The sequence below is a fragment of the Mauremys reevesii genome, linkage group 19, assembly GCF_016161935.1.
Source record: "Mauremys reevesii isolate NIE-2019 linkage group 19, ASM1616193v1, whole genome shotgun sequence".
NCBI lineage: Eukaryota > Metazoa > Chordata > Testudines > Geoemydidae > Mauremys > Mauremys reevesii.
The window spans coordinates 17,464,715-17,486,672 of NC_052641.1; the positions used below are offsets into that span (position 1 = coordinate 17,464,715).

The window sequence follows — 21,958 nt, forward strand, 5'->3', positions numbered from 1 at the left end:
AGATGCTCAAGTGAAAGCCATTATATAGACGTCAAATATTATGATTCTCTTAAAAGTTTTTTCCTGTCTCTCCCAACTAGTCCTGAGACGACTTGCCTGTTTGAAACGAATGACTGAGAGACTGAAGCACAAGTGATGACTGTGATTTGTTAGTCTATGAGGTGCCACAGGACTCTTTGCTGCTTTTAATGTCACCTTGTTTGCAGGGTCTCATCTGCTCACAGTGCCTCAGCCTCCACCGATGAAGATGTAGATTAGAGCAGTTAGTGAAAGTCAGCAGCTTAACCCTTTAGCATTTTTCCTTTTAGCCGATGCTATGAATGTGTGTCACGGACAGATAAACCATTCAGAATTGATGGACCTGATGCTCCTTTACACTCTGGCAGTGTACAAGGACCCTAACATTTACACCCACTTTACTGTCAGGATGGTGGACAGGGGCCTTATGCATAAATAAGAATTGGGCACTACATGTCCGCCAGCAATAATAGCATTTCCCAATATTTAGGTAGAGAACTCGTCCTGCTAATGACGAACTCGGTGCCACAATAGACTCTGGCCGAGAGTTCCACAGGATGACTGTGCGTTGTGTGCAGAAATACTTCCTTTTGTTTGCTTTAAACCTGCTGCCTGTTCATTTCGTTTTGTGACCCCCTAGTTCTTGTGTTATGAGAAGGAGTAAATAACACTCCCTTATTTACTTTCTCCACATCAGTCATGATTTTATAGACCTCTGTCATTTCCCCCCCTTAGTTGTCTCTTTTCCAAACTGAAAAGTCCCAGTCTTATTAACCTCTCCACATATGGAAGCTGTTCCATACCCCTGATCATTTTTGTTGCCCTTTTCTGTACTTTTTCCAAAATCATGAGTCAGGCCTCAAATGTCAAGATGTTGGCTTAAAAATCATGAGCTTTAAAAAAAATAATAATAGATGTCGGGTTCTTATTCATTGTTTTCTGGTGTCTGAACCTTTAGGTCGCACTTGGTTTATGTTTTCAAACTTTTCTCTGCAACCATGAGAGCCAGAAACTTTTGTAAAAAACCAAAGCTGAAATTCTAATGCACTCCCATGATTCCAGGAGCAGGGGCCTTAAGAAAAACTCCGAATATTGCGAGACGCATGATAAAATCGTGAGAGTTGTCAACGCCACATTTAAAAGGTGCTTTCCTCCCACCTCTAATGAGAATGGGAAGATTTCCAGGAAGACGAGAGATTTGGAAAGCCTCGTTGAAACACCCTGCAAAATCCCTCTTCGCAAGAGGGGGAAACACTTTAAGAACTGCTCCATAAAATTAAATCCTCACCGAGGGACACTCTTTCCAAACGACTGAGATTTGGCAGCTCTGGAAATCACTGAACGCTAATTGCCAGAGAGAAGAGAGGTGGGGTGAAGGGTGGAGTGGGAGTTTCCCTGCGTCCCTCCCAAACCAATTCCTTCTGATCAGACTTAGCTCAGTACATTTTTTGGTTTGCATATAGAGATGCACCTCCGTCATGTCTCCTACCTAGCCACTCGGTCTGACAGACCTGGATCCTGCCCTCGCACACCGGCCACCTTGGCAGCATGTCCTAGTAGTTAGCGCAGGGCACCAGGAGTCAGGATTCCTGGTTCTGCTCCTGGCTTTACCACTGATGTAATCTGTGTAACTTTGGCAAGTCTGTTCACCTCTCTGGTGAAGCCAAAGTGCAGAGACACGCACAAGAATGAAGAACGCGAGCAGAGACGACAGAGTTCACCAGAGCTGCTGAACCCACACGGATGTAGGAGCTCGTGGGAGAGGTGTGGGGTTGGGGATCTGAACGCAGGACATCAGGGAACGCCTGTGTTCCCAGACTGGCTCTTACAAACACTTCCTCTGTGTTTCAGGGCAAGTCGAAAGATGCTTTATAAAGGCAAGATAGCAGCACGTCTACACCCAGGCGCCTGCATTTGCACACTCAGGCAGCCTCACAAGCATGCCTAGGCCCGTGCGCTCGCAGAGGTCACACTCACACGCAACCTGTGGCCAGAGGCTCCGTCACTCCTCAGCCAGCTGCTGCTCCTCACTGTGGCCAGGCAGGGCCCTGCCCACTTCGCTATTTAATGAGAGGGTGACATCAGAGCCCTCCCTCTCGGAAGGGAGGGGACCCGTCATGCAACACGCAGGGAGACGTGGAAGCTGTGCTGCTGCTGGGGACAGAGGCTCTCCATTGTCAGCAAGAGCAGAGCAGCTGTCAGGGGCCAGGCCGGGTCCCTGGGGCGGTGGTGAGGGGCCCCACCGCAGGACGGGTGTGAGGAGCTGTCACTGACTCTTCTGGGGGTGTGTGTGGGGGTGTCCCCTTCTGCTGTGGCTCAGGTGCAAAGGGGGGGCTGCCCCAGCCCTTGCAGAGGGGGCACACAATGAGCTCCCAGGAGGATCAGTTCCAACAAGCAGCCCCTGCCCCAGCTGCCTCTTCGGCGGACGATGGCATGACCTGGTGGTACAAGTGGCTGTGCAGGATCGCCGGTGTCATCGGGGGCGTGTGTAAGTAGCCCTACGGTCCTGCTTGCCGGATGCCCCTGGAATAACCTCCAGGGATGGGCCGTCCTGGGTCAGCGATGCTGATCTGTGCCCGCCTGCCAGTGACTGGCGATGAAAGAGCGCGTAGGTCCTAGCAGCAATTCTCCGTGTGTCTAATCACAGCCAGACAAAGATCCAGAAGCACATTGTCTAGGTGCGGGAATCAGAGTGATTTTAACTGGAGCCTGCGTTGTGTGTGCTTTGATTGTTTAACCCGCCTGGGCCTCATTGGGAAGCACTTTGAATCCTGGGGGAGGAACGTCATTCTACATATCAATTATTTCTCTTGTGCCAAATTGGACGTTTCCTCTGCAGGTGGAATGCTCCTGGGAGGCAATGGAAGCAGGCCGGGTGTGAGGCCCCGATCCTGCAACGTGTAGCAGGCAGAGGAATGGCACTTGGACTTTAATGGGGCTCTGCACGGGCAAAGCAATCCGAGTGCTGTTTGCAGGCTCGGGGGTTGGTTCATTGTTGTTACTGACCATTCCATGCTTCTGTGTTTCCACTTTTTCTTTTCCTTGCTGATCGCCTGGTTTCACAGTGATTTTGTGTGTGTGTGTGTGTTTGCTTCTGTTATTACTAACCCCTGAATAGAAACCCCAAAAGGATAATATTGAGCCTTTTAAAAAAAATAAAAATAAGGGATTTTATCTTTGAAACAAACAGAAGGGAGATGGCACAAAGCAGGAGAGCTGTGCTGGCTTGTTAATTACTTGCCCCTGAAATTAACAATCTCCCATGGAAAGAGTCAAGGCAGTTCCACCAGGGACCATTGGGTCATATCGGGTTGTGCTGCTCCATGGTTTGACAAGATGAATAGATCTTAAAGCCAGAAGGGACTGTTACGATCACCGCGTCTGGCCTCCTGCATAGCGCAGGCCGGAGAATGCCACCGGGTGCCTGTTCCTGCATCAAGCCCATCGCTTCTGGGGACGTGAGGGCATGTCTCTTAGAAAGACGCTCACTTCTGATTTGTTCAGCGTGTGCTGTAACGTTGCATCCATTCCCTTTCTCCGTCTCCACCTCCTCGGTTGGCTCTTGTTCCGGAGTTGGAGTGGGCGGCAAGTTTGTTACAGTTCCTTTTGTTTGCCTGGGCAGAACGTGTTTGTTAACCTGAGGATGTGCCGGGCTGGGGCTTCAGAACACGCTGCACAGCTGAGGCACGTGTTGGCAGCTGCATTTCTGGTGCGGTGAAAGGATGTAACAGAGTTGCTCCTCCTGGGTGAAATTCACCTCAGTGCACAGCACTTCTTGCAAGGCCCTCTGTACCTTGCATGCAGTCAGGAAATTTGCTGAAGAGTCTCCCCAGGGCTGGGAGGGAGGAATCTACCTCACAGGTGGCGAGTGCTACCAGAGCTACCTGGAGGCTTCCACTCCAGCCTCAGTAGTTTCAGTGCAGCATACAGTCCTTGGCGAGCCGGGGTTTTTAGCAAAGGATGGTTGGGGGGCCACAGAAATGCTCTGGGCTGAGGGTGCAGAGCTGAAGGGGACAGCTGTTATATGCCACGGACAGCATTGCCAACTTCAAGCCTTAAAAAATCACCAGTGTGCTTTCAAAGTCATGAGATTGGGGAAAATAAGACATTTGGGTTCTTTTTCTTTGGCTTCTGAGCATTTAGGGCACACTCAGGTCATGTTTCCAACTTTTCTCTGCAACCAGGAGCGCTCAAAATGTTTAAAAACATGAAAGCCGAGAGTCTCACCTATTCACATGATTCCAGGTGCTGGGGCTGCCCGACAAACATCAGATTTGGCAAGAGTTGCGGTCAGCCTCTTGTGATCAGTAACAGTATTGCAAACAAACCAGGAAGGCCGGAAAATCAATGTAGATACCTGAAAGTTTCTTCTCCTTGTGATTTTGCCAGGGTAACAGAGCGCTGACTCACCAGTGTAGCACCTCCTGCTGGTCAGTCTGGGAATTAGCTCACTTTAGCTCTCAGAGCGCCCTCTGCTGGCCAGTATCTCACCTGCCTCAGACCCCCGTGCTCTTTACCTTGGGATACTGCCCACAGCAGTACCCCCCCCCCCCGGGTCTCCCCTCCCAGGGGAATCCCCAACCCTCTATACCCACCTTGCCTCAGTGGCTACTGCCAGTCATCATCTAGCCCCCTTCCTCTGGGGCAAACTGCAGTCTGTAATGGCCACTCATCACTGGCCAGGGGGTAGGACCAGCTGCCTCTGCCTATCCCCGGGCTGCACCTCTTCAGCCCCGGTACCTCTTGAGACCCCAGACAAGGCCTCAGCCTGGGGAGTTGCCAGGCTGGTGCTCCCCAGCTCCCCTTGCCCTTCCCCAGCACTGCTCTGCTTGAGAGACCCTCTGCTTCCAGGCAGCTAGGCCCTTCTCACCACAGGCGCCAACTTTCCTTGGCGCCGGTGGGTGCTCGCCCCCGGCCCTGCCCCCATTGGACCCCTCCCCAGATCCCCGCCCCTCCTCTTCCCCGAGCACGCCGCGTTCCTCCTCCTCCTCCCTTCCACTGCTTGCCACGTGAAACAGTTGTTTCGCGGCGCAAGCGCTGGGAGGGAGGGGGGAGAAGCAGGACTCAGTGGCGCACTCAGGAGGAGGCGGAGGTGAGCTGGGGGGCGGGGCGGGGAGCTGCTGGTGGGTGCAGAGCACCCACGGCGTTGGTGCCTATGCTTCTCCCTCCACGGCTGGACTGAGACTGACTCAGCACCTCCCTTAGCCTTTCTTATCAGGGCCTATGGCCTGACTAGGTGTGGCCCCAGCTATGGCCACTTCCCCATTCAGCCTACATTAACCCTTGGTTTCCAGGAGCGGGGTAACTGCCCCGCTACCGCCAAGCAGGGGAAAAAGAGGCTGAGCGACTCTTGGGCAAGTAGAGGCAAAAGTTAATGGCAGGTAACAGAAGGGACAATTCTCTGAATCCCACCTACTAACAACCATGTCTTTTCAAAGAGCTTCATATCAGGGAAGCAAAAGAACAGGAGGCAGATTCCCAGAGTGCAGGGAGACAACACAGTTTGCTACAGGACTCTGGAAATGTATCTCTAGCCTTTGTGGGTCACTAAGAAATGGAACCAATTTATTCGTATTTTAGCTGATTGTATCCAGACTGCTAAAGAGAGAGAGAGTTTATTCAGAAAATGCCAGATTCATTCAAATACAAAAGGAGTTTGTATTGTAATGGGTTCAAATGCTAGCATATGGCGATGCAGCCCCAGTGGAGCTGTGACTGCTGAGACCTGAACTTGGCCCAAAATGTATTAGAGACAGAACTATATAGTGGTTGGAGCAGGTGACTGGGCTCAGGAAAGATGTGGACAAATTGGAGAAAGTGCAGAGAAGAGCAACAAAAATGATGAAAGGTCTAGAAAACATGACCTAGGAGGGAAGATTGAAAAAACTGGGGTTGTTTAGTCTGGAGAAGAGAAGACTGAGAGGGGACATAACAGTTTTCAAGACCATAAAAGGTTGTTACAAGGAAGAGTGAGAAAACTGTTCTTCTTAACTTCTGAGGATAGGACAAGAAGCAATGGGCTTAAATTGCAGCCAGGGAGGTTTAGGTTGGACATTAGGAAAAACTTCCTAACTGTCAGGGTGGTTACGCACTAGAATAAATTGCCTAGGGAGGTTGTGGAGTCTCCATCACTGGAGATTTTTAAGAGCAGGTTAGACAAACACCTGCCAGGGATGGTCTAGATAATGCTTAGTCCTGCCATGAGTGCAAGTCCCTTCCAGTCCTATGATTCTATGAATTATAGAGGAGTGAATTCTTTTGCTGAGAGTTCATTTTAGCTCCATGTTTGCTGTGTGCTCCTTTGTGATTCAGCAAATTAGTTAATTGACTAAGCACCAGACCTGTCCGTCTTCCACACCACAAATCCCAGCAGACGTTTTCATAATTGAAAAGCTCCTGTGGCCTTGAACTGGAAAAGAAATCTCGACTGACAGCTTTTTGGCTACTAAGTAGCCTTTTTGGCTACTAAGGAAGGCGTCGATAAGAGTGAGAGGACGGTTTGGTCACTGGTGGTGTTACACTGAGGGTTAAAACAATCTCTTGCTTAGCTGAGAGTCGTACAGAGGCATTCTGCAGTCAGGTTTGTTTTGGGGGTGGGTCCTCATAACAAGAACTCTCAAATCGTAATTGTTTTTTAAAATGTATTCCAAGAAGTTATTAGCCCTGGTGTGTAGGCCAAATTTGTGCTTGGATTATAGCATTCTGCCCTCGAAGTTCTCTCTCTGGTTTCAGCTGAATGTGGGATCTTTCTAAATTTCCTAGACTGTTGTGTAGTGTTGTTGTGAGTGGTGAATATCAGCTGCTGAGTTCCACCCCAGAGGAAGTTATGTTTCTGTGGTGGGTGAAGGGATCCCTGTATATAACTGGTCTATCAGTCTGAAAGTGCTTTCGGATGACAGCTGCGATGTGACTCTTAAGTGGTTCCTACTTATGATAATCATGCACTTTCTTATGGGCAACGTGAGTGCCTGAAGCCCTGGGTTTAACTGTTTGCCCACCTCACAAGCTGATGCTTTTATCTGCTAAGATGTATCAAGGATGAGCAGTAGAGCTGTCTATGTCCTGTCTTTGTGCCAGCAGCTGGTCCCACTAGCCCTGCCTGGAGCTCTGGTTCCAGTGGGAGCGCACGCAGGCCTCACCAGCGGATAGTTTAGGAAGAATTGAATAAGGAATCTCCTGAACCCCGCAGGCTGGTTCCATTTCCTGTTAGTGCATGTATCCTCAGGGGATAGGGTACTGGACTGAGCCTCAGAAGACCTGGGTGCTGGACCTGGCTCTGCCACTGGTTTGTTCAGTGACCTTGGGGAAGTCACTCTGCCGCTCTGTGCCTCAGTTTCCCCATCTGTGAAATGGGGATAATGATACCTCTGTTGAAAAGCAGCACTAGATAAGAGTTATTATTATTTCTCCTTTGTCTTTTTCTTTTCTCCGGCTGACCTCTCACACTGAGTCTTCATTATCCTTGGAATGCATTAGTCTCCTTGAAATACCCCTGGCGGACCTTGTTAGAAAATCGTACTGCTTAGTGTTTCCCAAAGGGTGGGCTCCAGTGGCTGAGCACAGGAAGTCCTGAGTTCTCACTGTGATACTGACTCACTGGGTGAGTTTGGGCAAGTCACTTTGCCACCCCGTGCCTCGGTTTCCCCATATGTGGAAGGTGCTAATTATACTGGGTTTTGAGGGTTCATTAATGATTGCTTTAAAAACTCCCCCACGTCGCTCTCTGTTTTCTAAGATGAGGTACAACCACACAAGACACACCACAGGCAGGGCAATGACCCATGTAGACTCTCATCTATGGAAATCCTTAACCCTGAGTAGGTCACAGAGACACCAGTCCTTTGCATTGCATGGGTTAAAAAAAACCCAGCAGCCTCTATACTAACCTTTAGAGACCCTATTTTAGCTGGAGTTTTGTTTAGTGTTGTTATTTCTTATTGAGCCAGCCGCTGGCTCTGTCCTACACGCAGACCATGCAGCCCCTCCTCCACACCTGAGCTCTGGTTACCCTGGGCATGAAGGCAGCCTCTTATTGTTAATTGAGGAGACTGGCTGTATCGAATGCAGGTGACATTTTGCAAGTTTAATGAGCTGGTAGGTAAATGCATGCACTCCAGGCTCACAAACTGCTGGCTGGCTCCTTTTCTTGCATTACATACTCAAGGCCTTGTGGGTTATTTTGGGGCTTGCTTTGTCAAACATATCTGCAGAAAGAAGGCCAGGTTCTGCTCTGGGTTCCACCTATGTCTGCCCAGAGTATCTTCGGATAAGTCCCTACGACTTCAGAGGAGTCACTCTGAATATACAGCGCTGTAGATGAGAGAGGAATTTGGCCCATTTGTCAGTTCTTGTTTCTGCCTTCGGTTCGCTGCAGACTGCAGCTATTTTTTCGTTTCACTGTTTACTTGTGCAAAAGATGCTGCCGTTGGAAGGCCGTGCTGCCGGCAGGTAGCTCGTTGTTTACCTCGGGGCCAGTTACATGTGACTTGAGATTCTTCAGCAAATAAAAACAGAGACGCCCTTAAAATGATTTAATTTGAAAGCAAACACACTGGGGTTCGGTATAGCCCTGAATGCCTGTAGAAACACAAGCCTGAAGGACGAGTGTCCTGAGCCAAAGGCACCCCGTGCTCTTGTTTTAGCCAAATTGGGAGTAGACCCTATCTCCTAAATCCTAATCATTCTGTCCATTATCTCTCCCCTTCAGTGTGGATTGGTCTATGTAGTTGTTATTCATATCATAGTAGCAGCTGCAGGTGACAATTGAAATCAGGTCCGTATTGTGCTAGGTGCTGTACATACAAGTAGTGAGAGCTAATTCCTGACCTGGAGAGTTTAATACAGGATGAAGAGGGAAAGCACAGGTGCAGAGACTTGCCCAAGGTCACACAACTCGTCAGTGACAGAGCCAGGATTCAAACCCAGATCTCCTACCTGCCAAGCCAGTGCCCTGTCCACTAGATCACGCTGCCACCCCTACGTATGTTGTGGTTTATTTTTCACATGAATTAAAATCAATCTCTTTGCTTTTAAGCCTGCGCACTTGCTGGCCTTTGGAACTGCGTGACCATCAACCCCCTGAACATAGCAGCTGGGGTGTGGATGATGTAAGTATGCGAGTTCTTCCCTCTCTGCCCCAGCACTGCTGGTCTCGACTTTGGAATCACCATTTAGCAGCGGCAGGCGATAGAGCTGCGCTTTGTGGGCAAAGAACTCGGTGCTCGCATTTTGTAATGGCCGCCTACCGCTGCAAGAGATCACTCTCTGTCTCCTGGGTCGTGAGGGTCTCGTCCCCGCTGTGCGAGGCAGCTGGGTTAGCCTAGTGTACTGATCTTCCCCGATCTTGCCGTCTGCAACTCTCAGGAGACTCTGATCCAGAATAAAACAGGGGCATCCTGCATGCAAATAAGCGGGGTCCCTTCATGAAGCGCCATTGGCTGCAGGTGTCATACAGGCTTCTACGTCTGCTGCTACAAAGCTTGTGCGCAAATCCTGGGGATCACTAAGGATTTACCCAGAAAAGCTCCGGGCCAGATATGGCTTGAGGTAGCTGCCATGGTGACCTAAACTGCCCTAGTGATACGTGGGGAGTAGGCAGTAAAGCAGTGTAGGGGATGTGCAGCAGGAGAGTAACAGGAGAGTGTAAGGTCAAGTGTGTGTGGACTGGGCATTTTCACCCAGTTTGGACCAACCTATGCTCTATGTGTAACTTACACCCCATTTACATCGCGGCTGAGCTAGGCTTTCAGGGCAGGATCCTCGGTTGTGCTAGGCTCAGGCTCCGTGTAACCGAGGGGAGGCGGCGTCTCTCACTTGCAATGCCTAGCTTGGTTCAGCAGGGTCACTCCCCTGTCTCAGGATTGCTGGAGCGCACTACACTGGCTCCATGCCACCCTGGGGGTCCCTGTCTGAAAGGGGGAGTCCCACGTGTCCAGTTCAAATGGACTGTTGGCCACTGGAAGGGGCGAGGAGGCAGAATCTGGCCCCATGTAATAAAATCTCTCTGACTGTTAAGAATCGGAGCTGTTTGGATCATTGGCAGAGTTGTGAATGGGACCCCGACCGTGAGAATCGAGTTCCCTCTGATGGGTTAACTCTCTTTTGCTTTGTTTTGAAGGTTAAATGCCTTTATCCTGTTCCTGTGCGAAGCGCCATTCTGCTGCCAGTTTATTGAATTTGCAAACGCGGTGTCTGCGCGGGCGGATAAGCTGCGGCCCTGGCAAAAAGCTGCCTTCTACTGTGGGTAAGGACTGATGGCCGGCTCCAGCTGTGGGCCGGCGAGGGGGGAGGCTGGCAGAGGGGTTGGACGGGCGGTTTAGTGGACTTTGGCCCTGATTGGTGGGTTTGGTGGCCTGTGATACACGGATGAGAGGATCTGGTGGTCCCTTTCAGCCTTGAACGCTAGGGGTTACGTCCACACTGCACCTGGAAGCAGCCTCCCAGCCCAGGCAGACAGACTCATGCTAGCTTCGCTCGAACTAGCGCGCTAAGAAGAGCAGTGTAGAGGTTGCCGCCCTGCCAGCGGCTCAGACTAGCCACCTGAGATCGGACCCAGGGGGTCAGGCAGGCTTGGACTTGGGTGGCTAGCCAGAGCCATTATCCCTATTGTGCCGGGTGCTGGACAGAACCAGGAAATAGACTATCCCTGGCCTGGAGGATTTGAAATTACACCAGTCTCAGGGAGGTCATAATCAGGCCCTTGAGCTTTTCAGTCTGTGAACCTTTCAGTCTGTGCCTGAGGAAGGGGCACGGCATAGCCGCGCCAGCCCAGGGAAGGGACTGTGCTCACGATTTCTGCCCTGCTTCCCGGGGGAAATAGTCTGAGCAGCAGCTGATCACTGCCCACCCTGTGCCAGCCCAGCTGCACTGGCTGGCCTGTGGGTGGAGAAGCCAAGGTTCTGCCCAATCCTGTGAGGAGGAAAATGGCCTAAGGCCTAAACTTTGGCCAAGTGAACTGTATGTATGGTCAGGTGAACTGTATGTGTGGCCTGGAGGAAGGAGGAAAGGTGTGTGGGGGGTGTTAAAGGAGAAGGATAGACAGAAATTATATAAGCAGAACTAACTGTAGAAATTATAAAAGTAGGATTAACCTTTTGTAACAGCTTATGATTAATAGCTGCCAGGTGACAGAGCAAGAAACCGCAAAGGGCAAACGTAAGGAAAAACAGAAAGGGCTTGCTTTGCTTTGTTCCTTATATGGAGGTAAAACTGTAAGGAAGTATATATATCATTCTTGTGGTTTTATTCTATATAAGCTCTTGCATTTTATCTGTCGGGGGGTTCGGCTGCCTTGGCTGACTCCCCCATCCATGCATGTTTGATTGATCAATAAAGGAGCCTCAGGCTGTCTGATCCAAAATCAACCATGTGGTCAATTTTCCACAACACCTGTGAGAGCAGGAATCAAGGCAGAATCTGGCCCTTAGCGGAGAGGTCAGCCCAGGGTGTCACAGAGAGCACGTGCATTGCTTCCAGGGGAATGGAAGAGTGCAGCCACTCCCAGCTGGTAGGAACAGGGGCCTGCATTGGGTAGGGGTCCAATCGCAGAGAAATCACACAGTTTTCATGGATTGTTCATGGCATAAATAGCAAATTTTGCAGAGATGTTACTCAAAAAAGAATGTTATTTCTTCACAGCGTTTCTCAAACTAGGGCCCGGGCCCAGACGGGGGTCGCAAGCCTATGAGGGGGTTGTGGTAATGCCACCCTCATTTTTCCACTGCTCCCTGCGGGTGGCACTACCTTCAGAGCTGGGTGCCAGGCAGCAGCCGTGGCTTGCCGCTCTGCCTTCACAGCTGAGCAGCTGGAGACCAGATTTCACGGGGGAGACCAGATTTCACAGTCCATGACATGATTTTCACGGCTGCGGATTTGGTAGACCCCTAATTAAGGGTCTGAGTTTGAATGTTCATGTGAGCCATAGGCTTAAAGCATGAATAAGAGAATAAATTAGAAAGAAGACTTGTCTGGATTAAAGGTGTCGTGACCCTGAAAATACCAGCTCTATCTTATGTAAGGCTTGGGAACTAGAGAAAGCATGATTCATTGGAAATCATGTGCGGGGTGTAGCCCTCAGCCTGCCTTTTCTGTCTTTGGCGAAGATCCAGTAACCGGCAGCACTTCGCTTGTTTGCTATAGTGTAGAGAAAGACAGGCTTGACGAAGTTTGTTTGTCAGAGTTTTCTCCTTCCCCCTTTGGAGTTACACCATGATGGGCAGGAGCCTCCCGGGTCTGGGTCTGATGTATTTTGGGCAGTGCTCGTAGCTGTATTGCTGTTGGGATATAGAAGACAAGCGTGCACTGACGTGGGTGAAATTAACACCAAGCGGCCTTTGAACTAATAAAGAGACGCTTGTGTGCAAACTGAGTCAACCTATTAGGGAAATAATTTCCAACACAGGCGGAGAGGGGAGCCCCGTGGGGATTGTTTCATGGCTGACGCTGTCTCTCTCCCCCAGGATGGCCGTGTTTCCAGTCATACTCAGTCTGACGCTGACCACGTTACTGGGAAATGCTATCGCTTTTGCAACAGGAGTGCTGTACGGCTTGTCGGCGCTTGGCAAGAAGTAAGGGAGAAAGCGCGTTATTTCACATACAGTACCGGGGTGAGGCTGGCCCTGCGACCCCGACTCTACAGCAGAGCCATTTGGCTTCAACGGGGCTGCCGGGACGCCAGGCAGTCAGTGTGGCGAGACTGGGCCCTGCGTGGGTGGTATTTAATTATACCTGCAGCAGTCGAGGTTCATGCAAACAGTTTGTGTGGCAGGATTTGGGGGCTAGGAGTGCTTCATGGAGAGCATATCTTAAGAAAGCGAACGTCTTTCTGAGCACACTAGGAGAGCCAGGGTCAGAGCGTCCTTGTAACGGGGTGCGTTCACTGCTGGGGCGCCTCCTTGGGGCTGGGGATCAGCTCTCGCTGCGTCTGGTGCCGTTTTCCATAGGTTGCTCGCACTGTTGCCTCTCTCTCTGGGACTTGGGGTGCTGCCTCTTCGTGACTCAGCCCTCTGGCCGGATCACGATTTAGTCCTCCCCTTCCAGGGGCTCAAAGTCCCACTGGACAAGCTGTCTGTGTGCCATGTCAGGCAGTCTTCCGGTCCAACCCAGGCCCAGTGGCTGGTAGGGGAACCACCTGCTACTCTGAGTCCCAGCCCAGGGATGCCGTGTCTTGTGACCATGGTCTACTCAAACTTCAGACTGTTTCTGTTTCCCTGAGCTCCTTCCTCTGTCTCCGGGCCCACCTCTGGGTTTGCCAGTTTGAGCTTCCTACGCTCCCTGTGGCTCCTTGCCAGTCTCTGTAGTCCAGGGTCCCAAGTCTTACTTTCCCCCTACGACGACGCCTCATCCCTAGACAACTCCCTTTCTCTGTAGGGAGCGACTGCACCGCTGCTCTGTGCGGCCTCCTCTTGCGCTCAACTTCCTCGCTTTGCACAAGCCCAGCTGGGCTTCATCTTCAGCTAGGCTTTATCCAGCCCTTGCGCTCCTCCAGGTGCAGCTTACAAAGTTAATGGGCCCTTTTTAACCTGCTCAGGCCTCGTGTGGGGTGGACACCCCCGTTACAGCCATAAACTCACACGGTGGGAGCTTGCAACATACCAATAAAGACTTTTCCCAGCACATGTCAGCAAGTTTTTAAAGGGACCCTTTCGGGTTCGGAGTCTTGTGGGTGTGTTTAGAAATCTCCTTGCCTGTAATACTCACCATGCTTTGTATGATTAAAGCAGAATTTTGCCCCTCTGATTTTCTTTTATGCTGTTCGTTGCTTTCTGCAACCCAAAGGAAATTCCTGTCAGCATCACTTTAACATTTCTGGTTAGATTCATTTTCTAGTGCTCGTGTGCTAAGCTGGCATTTGGGCTGCAAACACTGCTGGAGAACGAGAAAACACGTTTTTCACTGGCATTAAATGAAAATCACGGCCGAGAGCAGTTCTCAGGGGCCCAGGCTCTGTAAACTTTTGCCTTTTGTTGTTTACAAAACTTCACCTGTGGAGCTAAATCGCCCTAGCTGAGATGATGGCAAATCCCAGCCCCAAAGCCAGATCTATTCAGATGGGGTTAGATTCAGCAACTGATCAGGTCAATAGTAAAATACCCACTGATTCCAGTGGGAGCAGGCTCAGGTGCCTGAGAAGTCAGTAGCGGGTGATTCCTTTCATTCCCAATCCTCCTCACCTGCCTGTCGTACCTTGTTGACTGTTGAGTTGTTCACCGTAGTTATTATTTACTCTTTGGATTCTGGTAGCACCAAGAGGCCCCACTCTGGATTACGGCTGCCTTGTGCTAGGTGCTGCACACACACAGAGGACAGCCTTGCCCCCGAATAGCTTATGTTCTAATGCTGTCCCTTCTCTCTGCAGAGGGGATGCCATTTCCTATGCAAGAATCCAGCAACAGCAGAAGCAAGCGGATGAGGAGAAGCTAACAGGGACTCTGGAGGGGCAGGCGCTGTAGAATTCCCTCCTGGGTGACCTTCCTGTGGAGCCACATCCTGCCGACAGTGAGACTTTAAAAACGCAGTGGAAATCCGTTCTGACACGAATCTGATCACTCTTCTATCAATTCCTTGGGGAACTTTCCAAACACTGCAGCAACTAGAATTCCAAGGGGCAAGAGGTGACACTTTGCTCTCCAAAATAACCTCGAAAGAGCCTCACATGGAGGCGTCTCAGTCTGTGAGTATTGCACATTGCAACCGGAAGACGCAGGTTTCACTGGGAAGAAGCCTCTTGTGTGATTAGCTGCCCTGCCCAGCCCAGGTTATACCCAGCACCAAAGATCTGAAAATCCCTTTTTGCCACCAGGGGTGTGTGACTTAAATCTCAGCTGACTCTTCAAGTGCTGCTTAGCAAAGCCGATGGTATGTACCCATTCCTCAGCAAGGTCCCTGGTTCACCACGGGGGATTGAGATGTACAGTGGGGTTTTTGCTGGCCATGATTTCACTTGGGAGCTAATCTGGGCATTGCCTGAGAAGAGCTGGAAGATGTACCTGGAGCCCTGCGTTCTGGATACCTGGCTTCTGGAAGGTGAATTAGGAACACTGGGCAAGCTCGTACCCTCCCAGCTGAGATGCTCTCCCCCATTTCCAGAGGGCACTATGGGGCCAGTTTCTGGTCCCACTGAAGTGATTGGGAAGTTGCCTATTGGCCCTGACAAAAAGTCTGGCTTTTTGTGCACTACAAGTCTTCAGTGGTGCTCTGTGGTACAGATTTTTAAGGGTGTCCTATGCTAATCTAGGGGTTAATGATATACAGTAGTGCAGATGGCTGAATAGATTGGGTTAGGAACTAATTGATCCTTGGTGTTGCTTTATTTTAGGGTTTTAGATTAGGGGCAGTTAGGTCAGGAATTACTGCCATGTAGCGAAACACCTTTGACAGCACAAAAGTAACTTAAGACAATAACAAACCCTCCAGAGACCTGATCGGAAGCCCACAGAAGTTAATGGAGAGACTCCCACGATCTTGAATGGATTTTGGATCAGGTCCTAATACGTGTAGAGCACAACCTCCACATCCCTCTGCGTATAGCTGCAGGCAGCGGCTGCGTTGCACAGAGGACTTGAACCAGATCAGCTCCTCAGTTTGCCTCCGTAGGGATTTTTTTTCCCTTTTCCTGTTACCACTCACCCTTTCACTGGAGGAAAAGGGGAGTAAGAATTTCTTTCCCTCAGCAGAAATGATGGTAACATTCCTTGAGCTGAGCAGGATTTTGCTGGTCCTGTCCATTTAAACGGTGACATAGGGTAACTGGTATGAAGGAAGGTCCCTTGCTCAGGTGCCCAGATTCTGATTTGGAATCTTAAACCTCCTTAGGTGCTCTTTCTCCTACTGCCTCTCCATGCAGCGTCAGTACCTACGGATGTGGGACATAGTCTTTTTTTCTGTCCCGCGCCGACATTAGCATTTAGGCTCATGCCAAAAAGCAGGTGGTTTGCAGCCCCCCGTATTGCTGCTGCGTGGGCAGGTGGCACGCTTTCCCCTGCAGCGTTGGGATGCCTCAGCTCTGGGAAGCGTTCTACGCTGCATCCGCCTGTTAAAATTTGCTTAGGATTCTCTAAGATGAACCAACTCACTTTATACCATGGAATTTGTGTCCTGCTCTAATAATGCTTTCGCGTCCCCCACCCCCTGCCGCCGGCCTATCATCATGTGTCGCTGAGAGGATAGCCTGGCAGGTTGTAGTGCTCTTGCACAGAGTCAGGTGCATTCGTTGCATCCAGCAGCAAGGACACTGCCAGCCCACTCCAGCTCATATTGTTCTCCCCTAGTTAACTTTTCTGTCCCAAGTTGCTGCTACTTTAAAGAGGCCGTGCTCGCGAATGGACCCTCTGACTAGTCCAACTAGACACTACATACTGTTTGCAGCTGTTGCCTCCCCTAGCATGCTTTGTGACGGTTTGATTTCCTTTTAAACTGTGAAAGTAAAGGCCTCATCCTGTCCTGGAGCCACTAGACAAAGTGCAGATAAAAATAACATTAACTCTAACCTGGTGCCTTGGAACTTGAGCCCAGATTCTGCGCTCTGAGTAATCCAGATTAATTCCACTGAGCTCAGCGGGTGACTCTGGAGTTACACTGGTTTAGCTGAGAGCAAAATGTGGCTCTTAGCTCACAGAAGAAAAAGGCGACATAATAGCTTTGTGGGTTTTAACAAGCTATAACTGTACACTACACTTGAGAAGTCTTACACATCCTACAGGTGTAACCAAATGAATTCAACTGTTCGTCATCACTTCCTGTTTTACCCTGCCGCTGTGCACTGTTAAACTGCTGCCGCGTGCTACCCCAGAGGTGGCTACATTTTAAAGCAGGGCTTGAGGATTCTCGGTGGTGCAGTTTTGGGATCTTCTTGGCCGGGAAAAAAAGAGGCTCTTTAGTAATTAGTATGCATCATACCCGCTTTCTACTTGGGCACACAGGCTCTGATCCTGCTCCTGTTCAGCTCAGTGCTGAAACTCCCATTGACACTGTGGTGTAGGATCAAATCCACATTCACCAGTTTTGTACTGGATGGACTACAGAACTCGCTTCTTCTATAGAACATTCTACATACACAGTGCCCTGATCGCATTCTCTGTTTGATTCTCTTCTGCCGGGTATGGATCATTCTCTGAGTCCACTTCCCTCTTTTCTCCACACTGACCCCTACACTGTCTTCTGATCATAGGTTTACACTGGATTTATGGTTTTGTTTTACACTGTTGCTTTTTGTTCTCGTTGAAAAGTGGAAGAATAATTTATTTTGGGGTATTTAAGTATTTCTGCTGGGACTGTTCTCACTAGACATAGAAGGAAACACTATTTAACAGAGGACAGTGTTTTGCCATAGTTCAAGGGAATGCTTCGTTTAATTTCAGGTGTCTCTCTGGGCAAAGAGAGGAGCCCTAGCTACTGTAAGAAAATGCTCTGAACTGTTTCAGCCTTTAGAGTAAGGTGCTGTTTATTACACACCCAGGAGAGGGATTTACCAACCAGCTGACCTGTCGCTTTCCAGCCCCAGAGTCAGTGTGTGAAATGATCTTTTTAAGTTGTGTTCACAGTTTGGCTGACACCATGTTAACAACAATCCAGTTCAGATCCGGTTGTGGCAGCACAGATCCTATAGTCACTGAAGTCAATGGCAAAACTTCACTGACCTCAGTGGGAGCAGGGTTGAGCCCTGTCTTGTGGAAAAATCAGGCTGCTGGTTTGATTTTGCTGGAAGGCATTAGTGTGTGTATTGTAGAGTGAGCTGATGGTGCCTCCTAAGGTTATTGGGGCCAAGGCCTCAGCTGGTGCAAATTGCCGTCACTCCATTAAAGTCAAAGGAGCTCTGCAGATTTACACCAGCCGAGACTCGAGCCCAGTGGTTCTCAAACTTTTGTCCTGGTGACCCCTTTCACATAACAAGCCTCTGAGTGTGACCCTCCCTTAGAAATGAAAAACACTTTTAAATATATTTAATACCGTTATAAGTGCTGGCGGCAAAGCTGGGTTTGGGGCAGAGGCTGACAACTTGCGACCCCCCCCCCACCATGTAATAACCTCTCAGCCCCCTGAGGGGTCCCGACCCCCAGTTTGAGAACCCCTGATCTAGCCCAGAGTTTATTGGACAGACAGACAGACTCACAGACACGCATATGTCCCTGCAGCTCAGTCTTTAGCAGCTATTTTGTTCCACATCCCCCTCCCTAGGATCTTAGCACCTCCATCGCTTTACGTGAATTGTCAACCCAGATGCCACTGTGTTTAATAAATGGTCTGATCCCATTTGTGAGCCACTAGCTCCGTGTTAGAGCCGCATTACTGTACATGGACCTTCCTGCACATGGAGCATTGACTTTCCAGGGTATTTGAGTTACTAGGTAGCATGGCACTGGATAACTTGCACCACTAATGTCAATGGGCCCTTCATGGCATGGATAACGTACAGTGATTCTGTGTTTAAAGGATACCTCAGAATAAGACTGGTGGTGGAGCGTGTCATGTGACAGCAGCCCTGTCTGGACAGTGTCCCTATGCAATACCTTTACTAGATAAAAAAAGAAAAGTGTAATGTCCCATTGAGTGAATGGGACAATTGCACCATTGATTTCAATGGGGTTTAGTGAAGTTAGACTAGTATTCAGTAGAAGGATATCGCAGAGTAAAGCATAGAGTTGCTGGCATGAATTAGTGGTGATTGCTTTGTTCTGTGAGTAGTTATACGGTAGCCTGAATAAAAGGAAATTAAAAGCAAAGCAGATGTGATAGACTAACACGGAGTCTAACCTACGCCCACAGAAGTAAGCCAGTGAAGTGGCGAGGTCCTTCATTCACCATGCTGTGCCTAGATTCCTGTCAGGACGGGGTTCTCAGAAGGCCCCTGTTACAATAACATCTGAGCGCTTTTTGTCCTTTCAAATATTTACTAAGATTGGCCGCTTGCATGGTCTGATCTTGCTTCCGTTGGTGTCAATGGCAAAACTCCCCCAGACCTCAGTGGGAGGTCTCATGAGATCATCCTGTGCTCTGAGCCCCAGGGTCTGGGGTCAGGCCCCAATTCAGCAAAGAACTTAGGCATGTGCTTTGGCCCCACTGACTTCAATGAGCCTTAAGAACATGCTCCGAGTTAAGCATCCAGCATGAATTGGGGACATAAGGACGTTTCTGTAAGGATGGAGTACAAGCCTTTGGCCAGAATTTTCAAGTGGCTACTAAACTTGGGTGCCTCAAGACCCCCAGGACCTGATTTCCAGAGGTGCCAAGCACCCACTGACTTCAGGACCAGCATGGGGCACCCAAAATTAGTGGGCCCTTTTGGAAACTTGGGCTTTAAAGCCCAAGACCCTCTTCGTGCTGCAGATGACTCTGTGATAGTTGTTATCATGACTGTAGACTTCAGCAGGCTGACAACCCTCCTTACTGCTGAATTCTGTATTAGACATGCCACATAAAGGGCTTTTAGGAGCAGCAGCAGTAAATACAGTTGTAGTTAGCCTGGCTCTGATCCTAGCATGGATAAGCAATTACTTTTGGGGGTGTAGCTAAGACCCTTAAGATACCATTATGAATACAGTAGTGAGTAGCTCCATTCACAGTGCTGGGCGGTTATTAATAGTACTTGCTGAGCACCGTCAGGAGCTGTACAAGCATAGATGAAGTTCCAGAACCTGCCCCAGGGAGTTTACAGTCTCAGTCCAACCCCGACACTAACCCTTCAGACGCTGGTGATGTGTAGGCTGCAGGGGGGTCTTTACAGACAAGGAACCCCTGTGTTCCATGTGCGCTGGGTCATGCTGGAAAGGCCTCTCAGGAGAGAACTTTGGAGGTTGTATAATGTGCACATTACAGAGAGATGGGAATTCATTGGCTGCGAAGAGGGTGGCATTGCAAACGAACGATACGCAGGTACTGGGTGCAAAGGTGCACACCCCCACCAGACACAGGGCCGTCTGGGCAGTTCTCGTTCCCAACGCGCATTTGCACGGCATAAGCAGAGTTACTAATCTCTCCTCGTCTATTTTATTCATAAAAGGTGACAGCGCTGTATTTGCAAGCTCCATTTCCATCTGGGACAATTTTACACTGGGCAGTAAAGGGAAGACTTGAAGCTTCATTTATACTATGTACCTAGGCCATGCTGCTCTAGAAGGCAGCGAGTGCTGGTTTTGTAAGACTCATGAATTGATTCTTTGTGTATGCAGTGAATAAAAGACCATTCTACCTCCGGAAAGAGCCACTGTGATTTCTGAGACTTTGGACTGAATAGCAGAATATGGACCGGCGTGGGTATAAAGGAAAAGGAGCTACACTCAAAGAATAAAGTTCTCATTATAGAGAACAACCCAACATCCTTCCCAGTTTTATACTCATGCAAAACTCCCTTAGGCCAAACCCTGAGGTTCTTGCTCTGGCCTCACTCACTCTTTACTCAGGCAAAATGCCCACTGGCTTCCATGAGAGTTTCAAAGACTTCAGGATTTGGTCCGAATGCATTTGAGATGGAAGAAGTCTTGGGCAGGATTTCCAAAGGTGCTGAGCATCCGCGACTCAAGTAAGAACTGCAGGGAACCCTTACAGTGCTGGATCACACTTAGTCAAATCCTAGCCAGTGCATGGTAGATATGGGCCTGAGCTGCAAAGTTTGGGTCTGGATCTGAAATTTCCTGAAGTCCAGAGGAGTCTGGATCTGGAGTTCTGGTTTTGACCCGTCTCTACCTTCTACTAACCTGTCCCATGCAGTTTGAAATGTTTCATCTGAAGGGAATTCCATCATTGCTCTTAGGGACCATTCTCCAGTCTAATCCAGGAGGCCTCAGTATTAAGAAACCTTTCCTGATATCCAGCCCAAATGTACCATGTCTTAATTTCATCCCACCACTCCCAGTTCCAGTGCATTGAGGTGTACTAGTAATGGAAGGGAGCAGGCAAGTCAGTGAATCATCTGCTGGTACAGTGTTCGTGTGGCTGGATGAATGGTTGGACAGTCAGTCCAAAACCAGGGTCTTTGCTGTTCTGGAAACGCCAAGCTCCTTTGGTACGGGCTGCTGTTCAAACCCTGTACAAGCTACTTGCATGGTTGTGTTTGACCCAGGGATAGTGTGGGCATTGGCTGGTGCTACGGTGAGACCGTCAGCCTGCAAGAGACTAGGGTAGCCCTGTGGTGATGTTGCTGAGGATGGTGGTGACAAGGTGCTGCTAACCATGTGTAGCGGAAATCTCAAAGATGGGAGGGCCAACACATCTCCAAGAGAGGCTTTCCCTGCCTCCTTCAGTGGCTGAACATGGGAAGAAAAGCAGCTCTCACACCCTCTTTGTTAGAACAATCCCTGGAGGGGGAAGGACCTGTCTGTAGCTACAGCAAAAGTATTGTCTGCACCTAATGTGTCTCCCTACAGTGGGGCAGCTGCACTAGCATTGTTTGTTTCTATTCCCTTTCTTTGTTCTGTTCTAAGGATCCTTTCTGTGTGGACTGAATTTGGTCTCACTCCTGTTTATTAGGCATCTGGTGTAATGTGCAGTTTTAGCAATAAAATGTGGCAGCTTTTTATATGAAAAACTCTCTCTCCCTCTTGCTGCCTTTTTTGAAATCACTGTTCATGTAAAATTCCAAGTGATGCTGCACAAAAGAACAGACATTTCCCAGGTGCATATCTGGGAACTGTGCATTGGGAGGGGTCATTAGGACAGGCACAGTCTCCCTCAGTGCAGGGCACTGCCCTGGAGCGTCAGAGCCTTTCCTTAAAAATCAACGTGATGTCTCTTGCCCCATGATCATGGGAGTCAAAACCACTTTATTGTTGCAACGGCACAAAGGGCCTTTGCCAACCCACCCTGGGCAGTGGCCAGCAATGTAAGCTCTTGATTCAACCCCTACTTCCCCTGGGCTGCTTTGCTCTTACAGGCTGTGTTAAGAAACGGCTGGTTTTCTCCGGTCCACAGACTGTTTGTTTGACTTTAAGGAGCCCTCTTTACCTCC

General features: G+C 49.6%; 1 protein-coding gene across 2 annotated transcripts; it reads left to right on the forward strand.

Annotated features, from left to right (window-relative positions):
• The first annotated feature begins 2,159 nt into the window (after positions 1-2,159).
• Positions 2,160-21,844, forward strand: CACFD1 (calcium channel flower domain containing 1). Of its 2 annotated transcripts, XR_005589911.1 has the most exons (6): positions 2,160-2,506; positions 9,053-9,125; positions 10,136-10,261; positions 12,477-12,584; positions 14,375-14,689; positions 20,184-21,844. XR_005589911.1 is itself a non-coding variant. In XM_039506547.1 (5 exons), the coding sequence occupies exons 1-5, from the start codon at positions 2,383-2,385 to the stop codon at positions 14,466-14,468; spliced, it is 525 nt and encodes a 174-aa protein (XP_039362481.1). In that variant the 5' UTR covers positions 2,160-2,382; the 3' UTR covers positions 14,469-21,844. The 2 variants fall into 2 exon arrangements, 1 of the variants encoding a protein (XP_039362481.1); XM_039506547.1 differs by having other exon boundaries at positions 14,375-21,844.
• The last annotated feature ends 114 nt before the right edge of the window (positions 21,845-21,958 follow it).

Bases quoted from the DNA above. Each gene is read 5' to 3' on its own strand.
- CACFD1 (XM_039506547.1), top strand. From the start codon at position 2,383: ATGAGCTCCCAGGAGGATCAGTTCCAACAAGCAGCCCCTGCCCCAGCT. The intron at 2,507-9,052 runs GTAAGTAGCCCT...TTTGCTTTTAAG, and splicing joins CGGTGTCATCGGGGGCGTGT to CCTGCGCACTTGCTGGCCTT. The intron at 9,126-10,135 runs GTAAGTATGCGA...TTTGTTTTGAAG, and splicing joins GCAGCTGGGGTGTGGATGAT to GTTAAATGCCTTTATCCTGT.